At 41.8% G+C, this 17,170-nt stretch overlaps 1 protein-coding gene across 1 annotated transcript in view; it reads right to left on the bottom strand.

Moving 5' to 3' along the window:
- ANKIB1 (ankyrin repeat and IBR domain containing 1) overlaps positions 1-17,170 on the bottom strand; it is a 2,275,843-nt gene that overhangs the window by 560,193 nt on the left and 1,698,480 nt on the right. The window contains 1 exon segment of the mRNA XM_044067672.1: positions 11,161-11,327. Within this exon segment, the coding sequence (XP_043923607.1) occupies positions 11,161-11,327 (167 nt within the window).

The following is a 17,170-nucleotide window of genomic DNA, read 5'->3' as shown; positions in this document are numbered from 1 at the left end:
TAGAGTAGTTTTTTGATTTGCAAGTGATATCAATAAGTATACAGATATCATTAAGAAGAACTGGCACTTACTACAGGAAATACCAGACCTTGTCCCCATGATCGGTGGCACACCAAGTTTTAGTTTTAAGAACAACGTGTCATTGAAGCAACATCTTTGTAATAAAGAACACCAACCCCATAGAAAAAATCTCTCCAACAGACAAGGCACTTTTCCATGCAGGAATTGTGCAGCCTGTCAGTACATTTATATTAAAAATGAGTATATTCATCCGATGAAACATTTTAGGTTATATACTAAGAAATACTATGATTGTAAGAGTACAGATGTTATTTATTTTAGTTTATGTCAAGCATGTCATGCCTATTACATAGGAAAAACAAACAGAACTTTTAAAGATAGAATATTAGAACATGCAAGGGATATACGAAATTTGAAACAATCTAATGCCCTAGCAAATCATATTTTAAATACAAACAGTACTCACTGCTTCAAATTTTTGGTTTTACAAGTAGTATTAAGGACAAATAGAGGTGGGGACATAGAAAATTATACGGAAGAGTTAGAACAGAAATGGATTATCAAGCTGAATGCAGATAGATATCCGGGTTTGAATGGCTGTACTTCACTAGTCCCTTGTCTTAAAGCAAGACGTCTTAAACATTAATTTCTAGGTTTTAATGTGGTACTATGGTTCATCAAGCTTTTGTATTTACTTATATATATATTTAAGATTTTATATAGGACATTTTTATATTATATATATTTTTTATACTTTTACATATATTATGGTCAATAATGATGGTTTTTATAGAGAGACATGTATTTTAAGGTTGGTTTTGAATACATAGTTTGCATAAGCTTGTACTAATAGTTTTAATTGTTAAATTATTTGACTGTATTGCTTTAAGTAGTTGAAACCACACTGACTGCTTAAGTATTTAACCAAGCATGGTCTGCATTAACATTGTCTGATGAAGCAACACTGAGTTGTGAAAGCGCTCACCTACTGTTCTTTTCTAAATAAAGTTACTGTGGATAGTTTCAGTGTGTAACTTTGGTGCCTCATTCTATTCTTATTGTTGCAGTTTTTGGCACCTTAGTGTACCTGTAGCCGTTTGAGATTTGTTTTTCAAGATCTTGTTCCCCCTGTTTGTTCATATACCACATCACTGTGGTATTGTCTGAAATACCTTGAGAGGTCCTGAGGAGAAAAGAGGAGAAAAATCCTGAACAGCCAGGAGAAGAGCTCTCATCTCTTTGACACTGATGTGCTCCTTCTGTTGAAGAGGCGGCCATACCCCCTGTACCTATAGGGAGCTGAAAACTGCTCCCCATCCCATGTTTGAAGCGTCTGTGAACCGTTCCTGAGAGGGAAGAGGGGAATGAAAATGTACAGTTGTGTACACTTACCATAAATGTAGATGTTCAAGTGTATTCACTGTTGCAGTCAATACATTTGGGTAATCTGCTGGCAGGTTGCCCTCAAGTCGGCCTGATTAACAAAGTCTTAGGTCCTGCATTGGTTGCTGCCCCTTCTTCCATGATGTCAGGTCGTCAGGGGTATAAAACATGCAGCCGACGTCATTACCTCAGTTTTTCTTGCTCCAGATGTCAGGCCCCCCCCCCCCCCCCGAATGGGAAGCAAAATATAATGTTAAATTACAGCAATATACCTCTAATCAAAAGCAAATACACCAAAAAAGGCTTTTAAGCATAGGAACAGAAAGTAGAGGTATAGTCAGAGAAAAAACAGGGGGCTGGAGGGAGGGTAACCCGGACTGCAACAGTGAATACACTTTTACATCTACATTTATGGTAAGTGTACACAACTGTACTATGTTCTTCGTGTTTCACTGTTGCAGTCATTACATTTGGGTAGATTCCCAAAGCTATGGTTGGGAGGAGGGATTTATACAGCATTAGGACCAGCTATAAGGCCCTGCAAGACAGCAGGGGTAAAGCCAGCTCTGGACTGAGAAAATTGGTATATGGTAATGCTTGGTGAAAGTATGAACTGAACTCCAGGTAGCAGCTTCTAGAATATCCCTGGTAGGAACACCTCTGAGAAAGGCTGTAGATGCAGCCAGGTGGAATGAGATCTGATCCCCTGGGGCATAGGCTTTCTGTGGTGCTTGTAGCAGAAATTAATGCAATGGCTTATCCATTTAGAAATGGTTTGTTTTGAAATAGCCTTTCCCTCTGCCCCTGCAGCAAATGCCACTAGCGGTTGTTCAGATTTTCTTCGAGTTTTAGTTCTGTCCAAGTAAAATCTCAGTTGTCTGTGCACATCCAATGAATGTACAATCCGTTCCCCTTTGTTCTGTGGATTGGGAAAGAAAGTTGGCAAATGAATGGACTGATTAAGAGCTACACTGGATACCACCTTGGGCATGAAGGATGGATTGGTCCTGAGTGACACCCTGTCCGCATGAAAAATGATGAAAAGCTCCACTGCCATAAGGGCCTGTAACTCAGATATCCTTCTAGCTGAAGTAATTGCCAAAAGGAAGGCTGTTTTCCAAGAAAGAAATTTTAAGTCTGCAGTAGCAGCTGGCTCGAAAGGAGGCAAAGTGAGTTTTTCCAATACAAAGTTAAGGTCCCAGGCAGGGGTTGGAGCTCTCCTGGGTGGTCTCAAGTGCTTGGCCCCTCTGAGGTACTGCTTGAGCAGAGGATGAGAGAAGAGGGGAGGTTCTGTGTTATAATGAGCTGAAATGGCTGAGGCATGGATTTTAATGGAGGAAAAAGACAGGCCCTTGTGAAGCATCTCATTTAAATATTGTAAAATCTGAGGTAAATTGGGCACTGCTGTGCTCATTCCTTGAGAATGATTCCAAGCACAGAATCTTTTCCATTTATCAGCATAAGATTTTCTAGTACTAGGTCTTCTCGCCTCCAATATGACATCCATCACAGGTTTGCTGAGGGATGTTAAGGGTGAAGTTAAGTGATTAGCCAAGCTGCAAGGTTCAATGTAGGGAGCTGAGGGTGCAGAATCTGGTTCTCCTGCTAAGACAGTAAAGGAAGGTGTCTCAGGCTGGTGCCATGGGGATATTAGAGACACACTGTGCAGGAGCGGGTACCAGTGTTGGCGTGGCCAGTCTGGAACAATCAAAATCATTTTTGGTCTGTCCTGTTTGACTTTTAGCAGGACTTTGGGCAGCAGAGGCAGAGGGGGAAAGGCGTAGACTGATAGGGTTTTCCAGCTGAAGTACAGAGCATCCACTTTCCAGGCTTTTTTGTGCAGAGTTCTTGTGCAAAACTTGTCCAACTGGTAGTTCTGGGGGAGGCAAATAGATCTATGTCTGGGCTCCCCATTTGCTTGTCAACATGTTAAAAATCTGTGGTTCCAGTTTCCATTTGTGTGGGTCCATGAGATTTCTGCTTAGATCGTCTGCCAGAATATTCAGCTTGCCTGGCAGGAATTGAGCTTGTAGATGTACTTGGTAGCTCAAGGCTGTGTTCCACAATGCCATGGCTAGTCTGCAGAGGGGGTAGGAATGTGTACTCCCCTGCTTGTTTATGTACCACATAACCGTGGTGTTGTCCGTCTTTACCATTAGTTGTCCTGGATGAAGGTAGTCCTTGAAGGCTGTCAGAGCATTCTGTACAGCTAGCATTTCTTTTTGATTGATATGCAGGTGCATTTGATTTGGGCTCCATTTGCCCTGAATGCACTTCCCTGCCAGATGCGCCCCCCCCCATGCACAGTCTGATGCGTCTGTAGTCAGGGTTTGGGCGGCAGGGGGTGGTGTGAATGGTAGTCCCTTGTTTTGGTGGCAGGCCTCTGCCCACCACAGGAACTCTAGGCATACACAAGGTATGATAGGAATCATTGTTTCCAGGCTGTGACAATGTTGACTCCATAAACTTTTTAAGTACCACTGAAGTTTCCTCATATGCAGTCTTGCATATGGAATTAGAAGAATGCAGGAGGCCATGAAGCCCAAGGCTTGCAGTATTTGTCTTGCAGATAGCAGGGTTTTTGTGGCCACCTGTTTGAAGTAAGTCACCAAATGAATTTGTTTTTCTGGCATGAGGAAAGCCATCTGGGCAGTTGTATTCAAGCTTGTACCCAGGAATGTAATTTTCTGAGAGGGTACCAGTTGTGATTTCTTTTCGTTTACGGTGTACCCCAGACAAGTTAGAACCCTTTTTACAAACGCCATATGTTGTATAAGTATGGTCTGGTTTTCTGCCTAAATTAGACAATTGTCCAGGTATGGCTATATCTGAATATTTCTTTGCCTGCAAAATGCAATAATAGGAGACAGGCACTTTGTGAATACCCTGGGTGCAGTAAATAAGCCAAAGGGCAGTGCAACAGAGAACTGATAATGCAAGTAGCCTGCTTTGAAGTGTAGTTATCTTCTGCAAGATTCCCTGATTGGTATATGCTTCTTTTAAATCTAGAGTTGCCAACCAGGCATCCTTGCCTAGCATAGGAAGCAACTGGTGAAGAGTCAGCATTTTGCATTTTGGAATGTCTAGAAAGGTGTTTAGAGTAGACAGGTTCAGTATTGGACACCATGACTTGTCTTTTCTGGGTACCAGGAAAAATCTGGAATAGAAACATTGTCCCTTTTCCTCTTCTGGTACTGGTTGAATATCCCCCATATTTAAGAGGGAAAGTACTTGTTTCTGAGCCTCTACCCACTGATTTGGGGGCAGGTCTGGCCACCCGTTTGGTGCTGGCAACAAGTGGAAATGAAATCTGTACCCCTGGGACACTATATTTAAAACCCATTTGTCCTGGGTTATGAGTTGCCAGTTTTTTTGCATGAACAGCAATTTTCCCCCCCAAAGTGGCAGCTGAGAGGTAAGTGCTTGGTAATTTTAAGTCATTGAGACTGTTTACCATAGGGTGGTGTCTTGTTATTTCCAGATTTGGAAGTGGAAGCACCCCATTGCTTAGTTCTGAGAGTCCCTTGGGTTAAATCTGGTGCTTTTGGTGTGTCTGGGTTTGGCTTGAGTGGATCTGGAAGGAGCTGGAAAGGACCAGTTCTTAGTAGGCCAGTGCCTACTAAATCGTTGAGGTTGCACTTGTAAGAAATCTTTCAGTTTGCATAGATTTAGCTGTATCTTCCATCTTTTTTAGAACTTCTTCAGCCTTATTGCCAGACGGTCCTGATGCAAAGGAGCATCCAACAATTTTGCTTTAACAAGATCAGGCAGAGATTGCTCCTTAAGCCAAGCATGCCTGCTAAGCATAGACCACATTGCAAAGTATGTTTTCCAACTTGCTCAGCTGAATGCAATAAATCCTGTAAATCTTTATTTTTCCACACAGTCAGAAATCAACATCATTTTCTGTTTAAGCAGTCCCATGATATGTTGTTGATATTTTAATATATGAAATTGACAGTTTAAAGCCCTGACTGCCAGGGTTGCAGAAGTATAAACCTTTTTACCCCACCTGTCCAGCGCCCTGGAGTCTCTATCAGAAGGGGTAGGATTTTTATCAGTAGAAGCCTTAATGCCCTTGGGCCCCTGAGAAATGGTTTCTGGGTCCGCAACAGGATTTTTGAAAAGGAACTTGTGGGACTCAGGAACTCTGTAGTATCTGTCAGGTTTACTAGGAGCCGGAGGCAGGGAATCAGGGACCATACTGGATTCCAAAAACACATCATCAACAATGTCTAGTGCAGCAGGTATAGCCAAAGGCCTAAGCTGAGGTAGAAGGAGGAAATCCCTAAGCCTCTTTTTGAATTCAGAAAATTCCTGACTTTCCCAGTGGAAATGCTCCCTTAAAGTATGTAAAGTTTCCCCAAAAGAAAAGTCCTCAGGGGGGGAAGCAGAGGGGATGGAATCCTCTGCATCAGAATCTTCATAAGTAGGTATGGACAAATCCAGGTCATTACAAGAGTCAGAAAAAACAGAGTCCTGTTCAGAAGATTCATAGTCAAGCTCAGACCTAGGCCTCTTAGAAGGGGGTGGGGGTGGGGGGGGGTTGACTACCCCTGATTAGAGTAATTAAATCTTCAGCCATTTTGATCATTTGTTTTTTAGGCATAGGGGCCTGAACATGTGGCCTGGGCATCAGTGTTTTAGACATAGATCGAGATTTAGGCCTTAGTATGGAAGGTGGAGTCGGTTTAATATGCAAGTCTATAGGCCTGAATACACCCTCAGAAGCCGGTGCCTGCACAGCGGCTCTGGACCCATCCAAGGTAGAGACATCCATGGGTTCCATAGGTGAAGCATCTCGCGGCATATCGGACTCTGAATGGGTCTCAGTAGAGGCCTGCGAATCAGAAGTAGCGAGTATCAGGGGCTGCAAAAGCACCTCACTGAGTACTGGCGAACTAGCGACTGGCATAGGAGAAGCGTCGTCGGCAGTTTTGGACCTCAACGACCTGTCTCTATCTTTTTCTTTGCGTTTTTTTTGGTATTTCGGTAGTCGGATGGCTAACAGACGTCATTTCTGGATAATTAAACCGAGAACTGAAATATTTAGAGGCAAAAATGTACCGACAATGGATAGTGCGCTGATTAAAGCACAAAACCGACAGCAAGGTACGTCGTGGTCAGGGCCTAGGCAAGGAATACAGTACAAATGAAAATCTTTATGAGGTATTTGCTTCCCACAAGTAATACAATTACCTACTTTTACTGACATTGGTAAGGAGTAAGAAAAAGTTTCCCCAATGGGGTACTTAGCTTTAAAGTTGAAGACTTCGGTTCTGAAACTCGAAAACGAAAATTTCAGGAGTCGGCTGACAGGCACTTGCGAACTGCTTCGGGCACTGCACGGCAAGAAAGACTGAGGTAATGACGTTGGCTGCATGTTTTATACCCCTGACGACATGGAAGAAGGGACAGCAACTGAAGCAGGACCCAAGACTTTGTTAATCAGGCCGACTGTTAGGTTGGGTGGGTGGCCTAAAGGTTAAGGTGTTTGCCTTACAAACACAAGGTGCAGGGTTTGAATCTCATAAGGGATAATTGGCTAGGCTTAAAATGGCTCGCAAGGGCAGTTAGCTTAGTATGAACCGATGAACCTATGAACTGAGGGCAACCTGCCAACAGATTACCCAAATGTAATGACTGCAACAGTGAAACATGAAGAACATTGGAGCCCTGGACTCAGAGACAACTGCTGCATCCACCAGTGAATTCTCTCTTGAGACAACGAAGGAGAGAAACTACAAAGTCTACAAAATGTGCATGTTGAAGCCAACATGACTTCAGGAACCACGTAAACTTTCTCATGTGGAGTTTGGCAAAGGGGAGCATAGGGATGGTAGATGCCATAAAACCCAAAGCTCTCAGAAATTCCCTGGCTGCAATGGAGGCCAGAGGAAGAGGAGTTTGAAAGAAGGAAATGAGAGTTAAGACCTTGGGTAGGAGGAAGGGATGCCAGCATAGGCACCATCTGAATCCTGCAACCTAGAAAAACATGGTTCTGAGAAGGAGTCAGAGAAGACTTTTTGAAGTTTATTGTGAACCCCAGGCTCTGAAGAAGGGAAATGGCAAAATTAAGATTTTGCAACAGGATCTCTGGGGAGGAGGCCTGAATCAGCAGGTCATCCAAGTAAGGAAATACTTGGATTCCCTGAAGCCTGCAAAAAGCAATCACAGGAGCGAGGCATGTGGTGATACCCTTGGGGCAGTAGAAAGGCCAATGGGCAAAGCAGAGAACTGAAAATGCTAGGAAGCAACACAGTAATGCAAAAACTTCCTGAAAAGGGGATGATCAGAATATTGAGATAAGCATCCTTAAAATAAAAAGACACCATATAAACCTGAGAAAGCAAAAGAGGAAACAGAGTCTGAAGGGACAACATTTGCAAATTGGGCTTCTTCAGAAAAGTATTTAGATGAGAGAGGTCTAGAATTGGTCTCCAAGTACCCTCCTTTCTGGGAACTAGAAACATTCTGGAGTAAACCCCCCCTCCCCTTTGGGGACACAGGCACCTCTTGAATAGTACCCTGAGTCAAAAGGTCTTAAAGTACTCCTGGGAAAAAAGGGAGTGTGTTCCCAAGGAGGCTGAGGAATGCCCATAAAAGAAAGATGGGATTTCCACACCATGAAATACCTCTGGGGAATAATGGACAGAACCCAAGAATCCTGAGTAATCTGAAGCCAAAAAGGAAGAGAGAGAGAGAAGGGGAACAGAAAGAGGACCATGGCTGGGAAGAGACAGACAGTCAACACCTGGTCTGGAAAGGAAGACTTCTGAGTCACAGAAGTATGAGTAACCTTACCCGGATGAGCCAGTTTGTCACTCTTTTTACCCTTCGTAGGAGAGCGAGAATGCCTGTGAACAAAGACTGGCTTACCTGGGTAGTTTCTCTGAACTTTAGGAAAAGGAGAGACAAACACATTTGAGATCCTGTAAGGCCTTCCCCTTATTCTGAAGTGATTTAAACAAACCAGCAACAGTTTCCTCAAACAAGTGTTTATTATCAAGAGGGGCAACCATCAACCTAGCCTTGATATCATCAGGCAATGGTTGAAGCAGAAGCCAAGAATATCTACTCATCACTGAACCAAAGGCAGCAGCCCTAGAAGAGGTATCTGCTGCATCTTAACTACACTTGATGGAATCGTGAACCACATGAGAGGTAATCCCTAACAGGGAAAGAGCAGAAGTTTTACCCTCAGAATCTGGCAGGTCAGAAATAACCTGACAACCCTAAGAAAGGAGAGCCAACACATACTTGATATATGGGTATGATAATTAATGGTCCTAAAAGCCAAGGTAACCGAGGTGTAAACCTTACCTAGCCTTTCCATGGTTCTGCTGTCTTTATCAGAAGGCAATAATTTGGGCAAAGGAAGCAACTGAGAGGGCTTATAAGAGGCTACAGACACCACTGAGGGGTCAGCAGCAGGACACTTGTGCAAAAGTTACAGTCCTCAGGCACCCTATAAAACCTATCAGGTTCCTTGGGAGCAAGAGGCAGAGAATCACAAGCTTTAGAGGCACTAGAAAATGCATCCAACAAAGCAGCCAAAACAGAAGGAATAGCAGAAGGTTTTGGAGATTCCATCTGCAGCAACTCATAGTACCTCTTATGGATTTCATAGACCTGAGGCAGAATCCCATTAAAAAAATTCCATCATCTTGGAGATGGTGTCACCAAAAAACATTTCTTCAAAGGGAGAATTAGGACTGTTAGATTCCTCTTCCTCTGACCCATAGTCAAAGGAGAAGGAATTTGGGAAGAGTAAGCAAGGGATTCCTCATCAGAATCCAACTCCTAAAAGGAATACTGTTCCCTGGGACTTTTAAGGGGAGTAGAGGACCAAGGGGAAGCTGGAACAGAAACGTCCTGAGGAGGTTTTAATGCTATCAAAGCATTAAACAAACCCAAAGTGAAGGTCTGCCACTCACTCTTTGGATCTCTAGGAGCAGGAGAGACAAATTTAGTTTTTTGTTTTTTCTTTAATTGGAAATCTGCCCTGTAAAACTCAGAAGGCTCTGACCCAGGATGGCACTAAATAACAGTAGCTGGGACTTCTTCCCTAACTAAAATCTGAGGACCACCTCAAGGCCCCTTGGAAATAATCAACCATAGTTCCTCCTGAATGTCCAAAATGGACATCTGCAAAGCCTCAATGGACATGCTGTAAGCCAGATCTCTGCCAGCCTGCAAATCTGTTGCAGCAAAGAAATCTGACAACAAAGCCAGGAGACCCTCCATGTTCTCACTCACTTCAGGAGAAACCCTCCAGTGGAGGCTGGGCAGAGGAAGATTCTGGTCTTGGTTTCTTAACCTTCTTCCCTGAAGGCAGACCCTTGGGGTGAGAAGTTCCTTCCATAGTATCCTTAGCAAGAAGCTTAAGCAGTGATTCTCCAGCTATAATGCAAGGGAAGAAACTCTACTTCACAGTCTCTTCGGTATGAAAGCCTGAGAGATAGAACATGTTGTATGGTCGTGAGAGGCACCTACGTAAAATAAACACAGTTTGTGGTGCCCTTTATGGGGAATCTGTCTCTTGCACTGGCATTTACCCTTCCTGGATGAAATGAACACTCAAGAAGCAACCAAAAGTCAAGAAAAAACGAAACCCCAACAGGGCACTTATCTGCAATGGCTTAGAAACTAGCAAACAGGACACAGGCATTCAGACCGATGATGAACAGATGCGTCCAGATTGGTGGCAAAGACGGAGCCATTCACAGTGATGATCAAGAGATGCGTTTGGACTGGTGGCTAAGAAGTTCTGAGGATGGTATGTCTGGACATCACCTTTATGCCCTATGCTAAGCAAGAAACTTATGTGTGAAGTACAGTGTACTTTAAAGCACTCGTAGGCTTTTATATAATGGCCGGACGTCAGGCTACCTGAGGCTGGGAATCCAAGATGTTGTGAATGCTGTAACCAGTGAATTGAAGGACATATGCTGTTTTGTAGTTTCTCTGCTGCAGTCAATAATGTTCAGGGTTGACCATTTTATTTACTTATTTTAATGAACTAGTTGCAACAAAAGTTTACCTGATGTTTATACAAGGACCTTTAAACTCCGTGCCAATACTTCAACTCAGATTACTTCTCCAGATGGGTATTATGTGGAAAGTAAGCCAACAGTATTTGCATCTGGAATCACAGGTAAGCGGGTAAGAGCTGCATGTCTAACAGTATCAGAAGCATCTCATAAGGAGCTGCACACTGATGTGACAACGTTAAAAAAGGAAGCAGTGCGGAAAGCATTAGGAATGTAAGTGTTTGATGCCGAAAAGGGAAATTCTCACTAGGCAATCTGAGACAGGAGCACATAAATCATTGCTGAAAAACTACTGCTGTCTGCAAAGCAGTATGAAGCCTATTTAATCATGACAAGGACCCACAAAAAAAAAAAAAAAAAAAAAAAAATCTGGACTGATCCAGCTATGTGGGACAAAAATAGGCTTCAGAGTTGTACATTGCTTCTGCAGAAGAGACAGATTTTACCAAGACCAGAAAACGTGCATGTTACACAGTTAATAAAATGAGTGCTACATATTTTTAGAAGCTTTTTCCACTTGCATTAACTTTAGCAACAGTCTAATCTACAGGTCCCTGTTCAGTAGTCTTAGCAATTATGTACAGCATATTGTGCATATTCAGTACCTCAAAGCAAGGATATGTAAATTAACAAGACTCCACCAAGGAAAACAATGGTCTCCATTACAGTATTTAGGTGTTTTATAAAACAAATGAAAACAAACCAGCAAAACAGGTGTCCTTTCCCACAGTCTACTGCAGGTGCTCTCAGAAGTGGGAAGCTCAGTGTATCTGTTCCAGTATTGTTTGACCCTTGCTTTTTCAATCTGACTGCTCTGTCACAAGCTGGCATAGGACACCATTTGATGGCAGTATTATTTTCAACAAATGCCTGCAATTTCAAACACAGCACAATTAGAGGTCTACAAATGTCACTTATCATTAACAAGCAGTTCATCAAAAAATACAGCAGCTTGAATCAGTGCTTGTAAACTTAGGTGATAAAAAACAATGATCAGATCCAAGTTTCTATTGCTGATTATTCTCTTTGCAAACTGGTAGCACAAGAAGGTACAAATATGTTGAAAATCAGCAAAAAAACAAACATATTAAAAAATCTGTAAAAATCACATAAGCAGCTATCAGACTCTCTCTCTCAAAGGAAAAGTATTCAGTGTAACACCCAGATATACAGTAAACGCAGAGAATTACAACACAGTCGGGGAAAAAGCCGAAAGAAGAAGAAGGTTGCAAAACATACAACTAAAGATTATTTAAAATCCAGAAGTCAAAACAAAGCAGGACAAGAAATTGATCATACAGTTAATTAATACCAATGGATATGGATACAATGCCACATGCATTTTTTTAATATCTACTTTATTAAATTACAAAAAATAAATAAGCAATAACAAATAAATCTACTGTAGTCAAGACAACCTGCAAATGCATACATGGAAAGGAGGAAACTACCAAGAAAAATAATTTTACTTGGTGAAAGAATAACAGTAAGGTAGTGAGCTCTGAATTCTTATCAAAAAAATCTTCAAAATAATTATCCAAATATTCTTCTAATCAACTTTTTTAATGTAATACTTATCTTCAAAGCATTTACACAAATCTGTCATATTTACAAAAGGACAACATAGATGTTCTTTGCAAAACTAACCAAAGATTACTCAGTCAATATTAACATCATTCATTATCCTCTTTCGGCTGTTCCCGTTAGGGGTCGCCACAGCAGATCACCTATTTCCATTTCTTCCTGTCCTCTGCATCTTTCTCTGTCACACCAACCACCTGCATGTCCTCTCTCACCACATCCATAAACCTTATCTTAGGCCTTCCTCTTTTCCTGTTACCTGGTAGCTTCATCCTTAGCATCTTTTTCCCAATATACTCAGCATCCCTCCTCAGCACATGTCCAAACCAACATAATCGTGCCTCTCTGGCTTTGTCTCCAAACCGTCCAACCTGAGCTGACCCTCTAATATACTTCTCCCTAATCCTGTCCACCCTCGTCACACCCAGTGCAAATCTTAACATCTTTAATTCTGCCACATCCAGCTCAAACTCCTGCCTTTTTGTCAATGCCACTGTCTCCAACCCATATAACATAGATGGTCTCACTACCCTCTTGTAGACCTTCCCTTTCACTCTTACAGGTACTCGTCTGTCACAAATCACTCCTGACACTCTTCTCCACCCACTCCATCCTGCCTGTACTCTCTTCTTCACCTGTCTTCTACACTCACCGTTACTCTGAACTATTGACCCCAAGTATTTAAACTCATCCACCTTCACCACCTCTACGCCTTGCATCCTCACCATTCCTCTATCCTCCCTCTCATTCACACACATATATTCTGTCTTAGTCCTGCTGACCTTCATTCCTCTTCTCTCTAGAGCATATCTCCATCTCTCCAGGGTCTCCTCCACCAGTTCCCTACTCTCACTACAGATCACAATGTCATCTGCAAACATCATAGTCCACGGGGACTCCTGTCTGATCTCGTCTGTCAACCTGTCCATCACCATTGCAAATAAGAAAGGGCTCAGAGCTGATCCTTGATGTAACCCCACCTCCACCTTAAACGCATCCGTCACTCCCACCACAGACCTCACCGCTGTCACACTACCCTCGTACATATCCTGTACCACTCTTACATACTTTTCAGACACTCCTGACTTCCTCCTACAATACCACAACTCCTCTCTAGGCACCGTCATATGCTTTCTCTAAGTCTACAAAAACACAATGCAACTCCTTCCGACATTCTCTATACTTCTCCATCAACACTCTCAGAGCAAAGATTGCATCTGTAGTGCTCTTTCCTGGCATGAAACCATACTGCTGATCACTAATCATCACGTCCCTTCTTAACCTTGCTTCCACTACTCTTTCCCATAACTTAATGCTGAGACTGATCAATTTAATCCCGCTGTAGTTACTACAGCTCTGCACATCACCCTTATTCTTAAAAATAGGTACCAAAACACTTTTTCTCCATGCCTCAGGCATCCTCTTACTTTCCAAGATTTCATTAAACAATCTGGTTAAAAACTCCACTGCCATTTCACCTAAACACCTCCATGCTTCCACAGGTATGTCATCTGGGCCAACAGCCTTTCCATTCTTCATTCACTTCATAGCTATCCTTACTTCCTCCTTGCTAATCCATTGTACTTCATGATTCACTATCCCTACATCATCCAACCTTTTCTCCCTCTCATTCTCTTCATTCATCAACCCCTCAAAGTACTTTTTCCATCTCCTCAACACAGTCAATATTAACAAATACTTCTAAACTTGTAATTAGTAGTGAGCCACAGGGTAATATCCATTGTGACACCTGTGCACTGGCCCAGTAATAAAGGAGCCTCAATCCTCACCACTAGCACAATTGAGGGGCATCCACATTGGGAGGATAACAAGAACACACACAGTAAAGTGCAATTTCCCTTAAGAGCACACAGAGATCACAGTCAGTCTGGGGCTGGTTTCTTCCTTTCTCTCCAGATCCCCAATAAGACTCCCCACTGGTACAGCTATAGGGTTCAGATCTCAGCTGAGTGGTCAAGACAAAACCTCCAGCACCCTCTCTGTCCAACCAGTGCTTTGTGTCCCTGCCAGGGATGCCAGATTTCCGACTGGCCAGGTAGGGCCAAAAAAAGAGGTCTTTCACATTAAGTGAGGACCAAAAAAAAAGTCATAGGTATTTTTGGAACAGCAGAGTCTTTATAAATATTTAAATGCAGACCCAGCTAGTATTTCTCTTTCTTCTTCATGATACCAAAAGATAATTCCTCAGTATCCATCTTGCTACCTCACAAAGAAATTTGGGATGTGATGGTGTTTAATTAGAGGTTTTGCACTTCTTTTCTGCTATTCAAGGTTTTGAGTTGCATAACTTACATAATACAGTGCTGGGGTTATTACTCTAGTAGGAAATAAGCAAAAAAATCACATTTGTATAGTGGAAGACACCACCTGTTTGCTTCCTGACTCATACAAAACAATATTTTGAAGCTTGTCTCCTCTGCTAGCACATTAGGAAAACATAAATATAAATGTTCATATGTTGTTGATGCTTCCATAAGGTTAGCAAAGACTGCAGTATGTGAAAGGACTACAATGCCATTGTTGGCTGAGTGTGGTAAAGGAATGAGAGTATTTTGGACCCTTGCTTGGGAGAAGACTCTTGCCATTGCAGCACTAATACTTGGACTCATTTAGTTTGGAGTTAGTGAAGACCAAAAAGAAAAAACAAAACAAAAAAAAGGTCTTTAAACACGGAGCTACTTCTGTTTAATACAGAACATCAGACAATTCCGCATTAAACACAAGTAGCTCCGTGTTTAATTTTTGATTGGCCCATATGTCGGTATACAAGCCAATCAAAAAACTCGCAAAACGGAGCTGTGTTTAATGCGGAATTGCCTGATGTTCCGCATTAAACACAAGCAGTTCCGTGTTTGGTGATTTTTGATTGGCCCGTATGCCGGTATACCGGCCAATAAAAAAAAAAAAAAAGCAGAGGGCTGTTTCGCCGGGATTTAAACTGGCAGTGCGGGATTCGGGATCAGGCTGCTGATTCTGGGACAATCCCACTCAAACAGGGAAGTCTGGCAACCCTGGTCCCTGCCCAAGTAGCAGACACACAGACTTTGAGATATGATTTATATACAAACACAGAGACACTCCTGGGGAAGGCTAGCATAGGTTCACTAGCTATGCCCCCTTCTGCCCAGACTATAAGGCAGAAATCATTGCCACCAGCTACTAGTAAGGCCTTTCCCAAAGGGTGACCAGTGCTACTGTGTAATATTACTGTTATCCAAAAAGTAAGTGTGACGAACAGCAAGGCTATTGGAGTGGCTTATACAGTATCACCAAATACATGCAAATACTCTTAGCTACTCTCTTCTTCTTCTTTCTGCTTTTCCCAGTTAGGGGTCACCACAGCAGATCACCTGTCCGCTCATGATTGGCAGTGGAGTTTTACAGTGTCGAGTTGCCAGCCCGGCGTCCAACCTTCCACAGAAGGCACACACACATGCAAGCACTCACACCTAGGGCCAATTTAGAGTATCCAATCCACCTACAGCATGTCTTTGGGATGTGGGAGGAAACCCACGTGACCACAGAGAGGACATGCAGACTCCGCACAGAAGGCACTCCAGCCAAGGATCGAACCGAAAAACCTATTGCTGTGAGGCAACAACGCTAACTGCTGCACCACCGTGGCCACCCACAAATACTCTTAGCTACTCTAAGTGCTTAAATTATCTCTACATAAAACAGCCACAGTTAAAAGGTTTAAAAATATTTAATAATAAATAATAAAAACACAAGACAATACTCATTAAATCAACACAATGACATTAGAGAGTTCAGAAATCAAAGAAAATACTTTAAAACAACATTGTAGGACAGTCTGACATAAATATAGAAAAAAAGCTAGACTAATCTGGCTATATTCCTATCTATCTCTAAGAGAAATACTAAGATCTAGGTGTTACTTACAGAGCAAAGCAAGTGCTGGTGAGTTGTTGTCAGATTCAGAACAAAATACAAAATGCTAAATCTTTCTCTATGAGAAAGTCTTAAATTGCTAATACAAATTACTGTTGAGTCATTTCAGATTACATCATTCTTAGCATTTCTGCTCAAGTTTCCCTGGCTCACACAACTTAAAATTTAACATTTCTTTGTAATCTGCACCTGCCAGGAAGCCACAGCAATAAAAGACACTTTACATATGAAATCTAGTAATTATCGCTGTTTTAGGACAATAGAAATAATTTCCTGGCCCAGACATCCTGTCTCCAAGCTTGAGATCACACACAGTTTTAAAGTCTTTACTCATCAGCTTTCTTCCAGCAGGGTACACTGTGGTTACATTTTTGAAGCTTAGCACATAACACAGTTTTCTTACATTTGTGAAACCAGCCTGTGGATCATATTAATATTTACAATGGCATAGAATTATTTACAAAATTCTATCTGGCTGGGCTGGCAGCCCCTCAGTTTTTCACATCCATCTCAAAAACTCCAAAGAAAAAGTGAGGCCAATCTAAAATCCCAACATCTTTTAAGTTGTTATTTAGGAAAGCCAACAAATGATAAACAACCTTAAGTCAACATCTCCACTGAAAGTGGAAAAAAGCAAGTTAAAATGGGGGGAAAGGAGACCGATGCCAATATATGCCCTGCAAAATTCATAAATTGTGTAATATACATATTTCAAAGGCATGTATATTCTGGTTTGTACATTTCCATAGATCGGTTCAACAAAGGAACATCTGAAATGCATTATCTGCTCAAGATGGAAAAATGGAAAACATATCCTTAACTTTATTATTTTTAATATGAATGATTAGTATTAGATTTTGAGGTATGTATGGTCATGGACTGATACAATTACAATACCCCATTCATGAATACCATTACTACATTTTCCACTAAATTCTGAGACTAGACTTTCTTCAGTACAAGTTTTATAACAAAACTTTCAATATTCAACAGATCTAGAAGTCTTATTTAAAGTGTTACATTATTTATATGTAGTCTTTTATAAGTGCCTGTAAAACCTTCATGTGTTCTAGCAAAATGGAAACTTTAACTGAGTTGAGTGATTATCAGTTTCACCATCAATAAGATTAATAGGGTCATCTTATTTCCCCATCCACTGGTCTTGCCCAATGGCTATCCTTGCTTCTTCTCAGTTGACC

The sequence above is a fragment of the Protopterus annectens genome, chromosome 3.part1 (assembly GCF_019279795.1).
Source record: "Protopterus annectens isolate FY-2018-M chromosome 3.part1, PAN1.0, whole genome shotgun sequence".
Classification (NCBI taxonomy): Eukaryota; Metazoa; Chordata; order Ceratodontiformes; family Protopteridae; genus Protopterus; species Protopterus annectens.
Note: the sequence above shows the minus strand (reverse complement) of the source record. Positions and strands in the feature narration are given on the sequence as shown.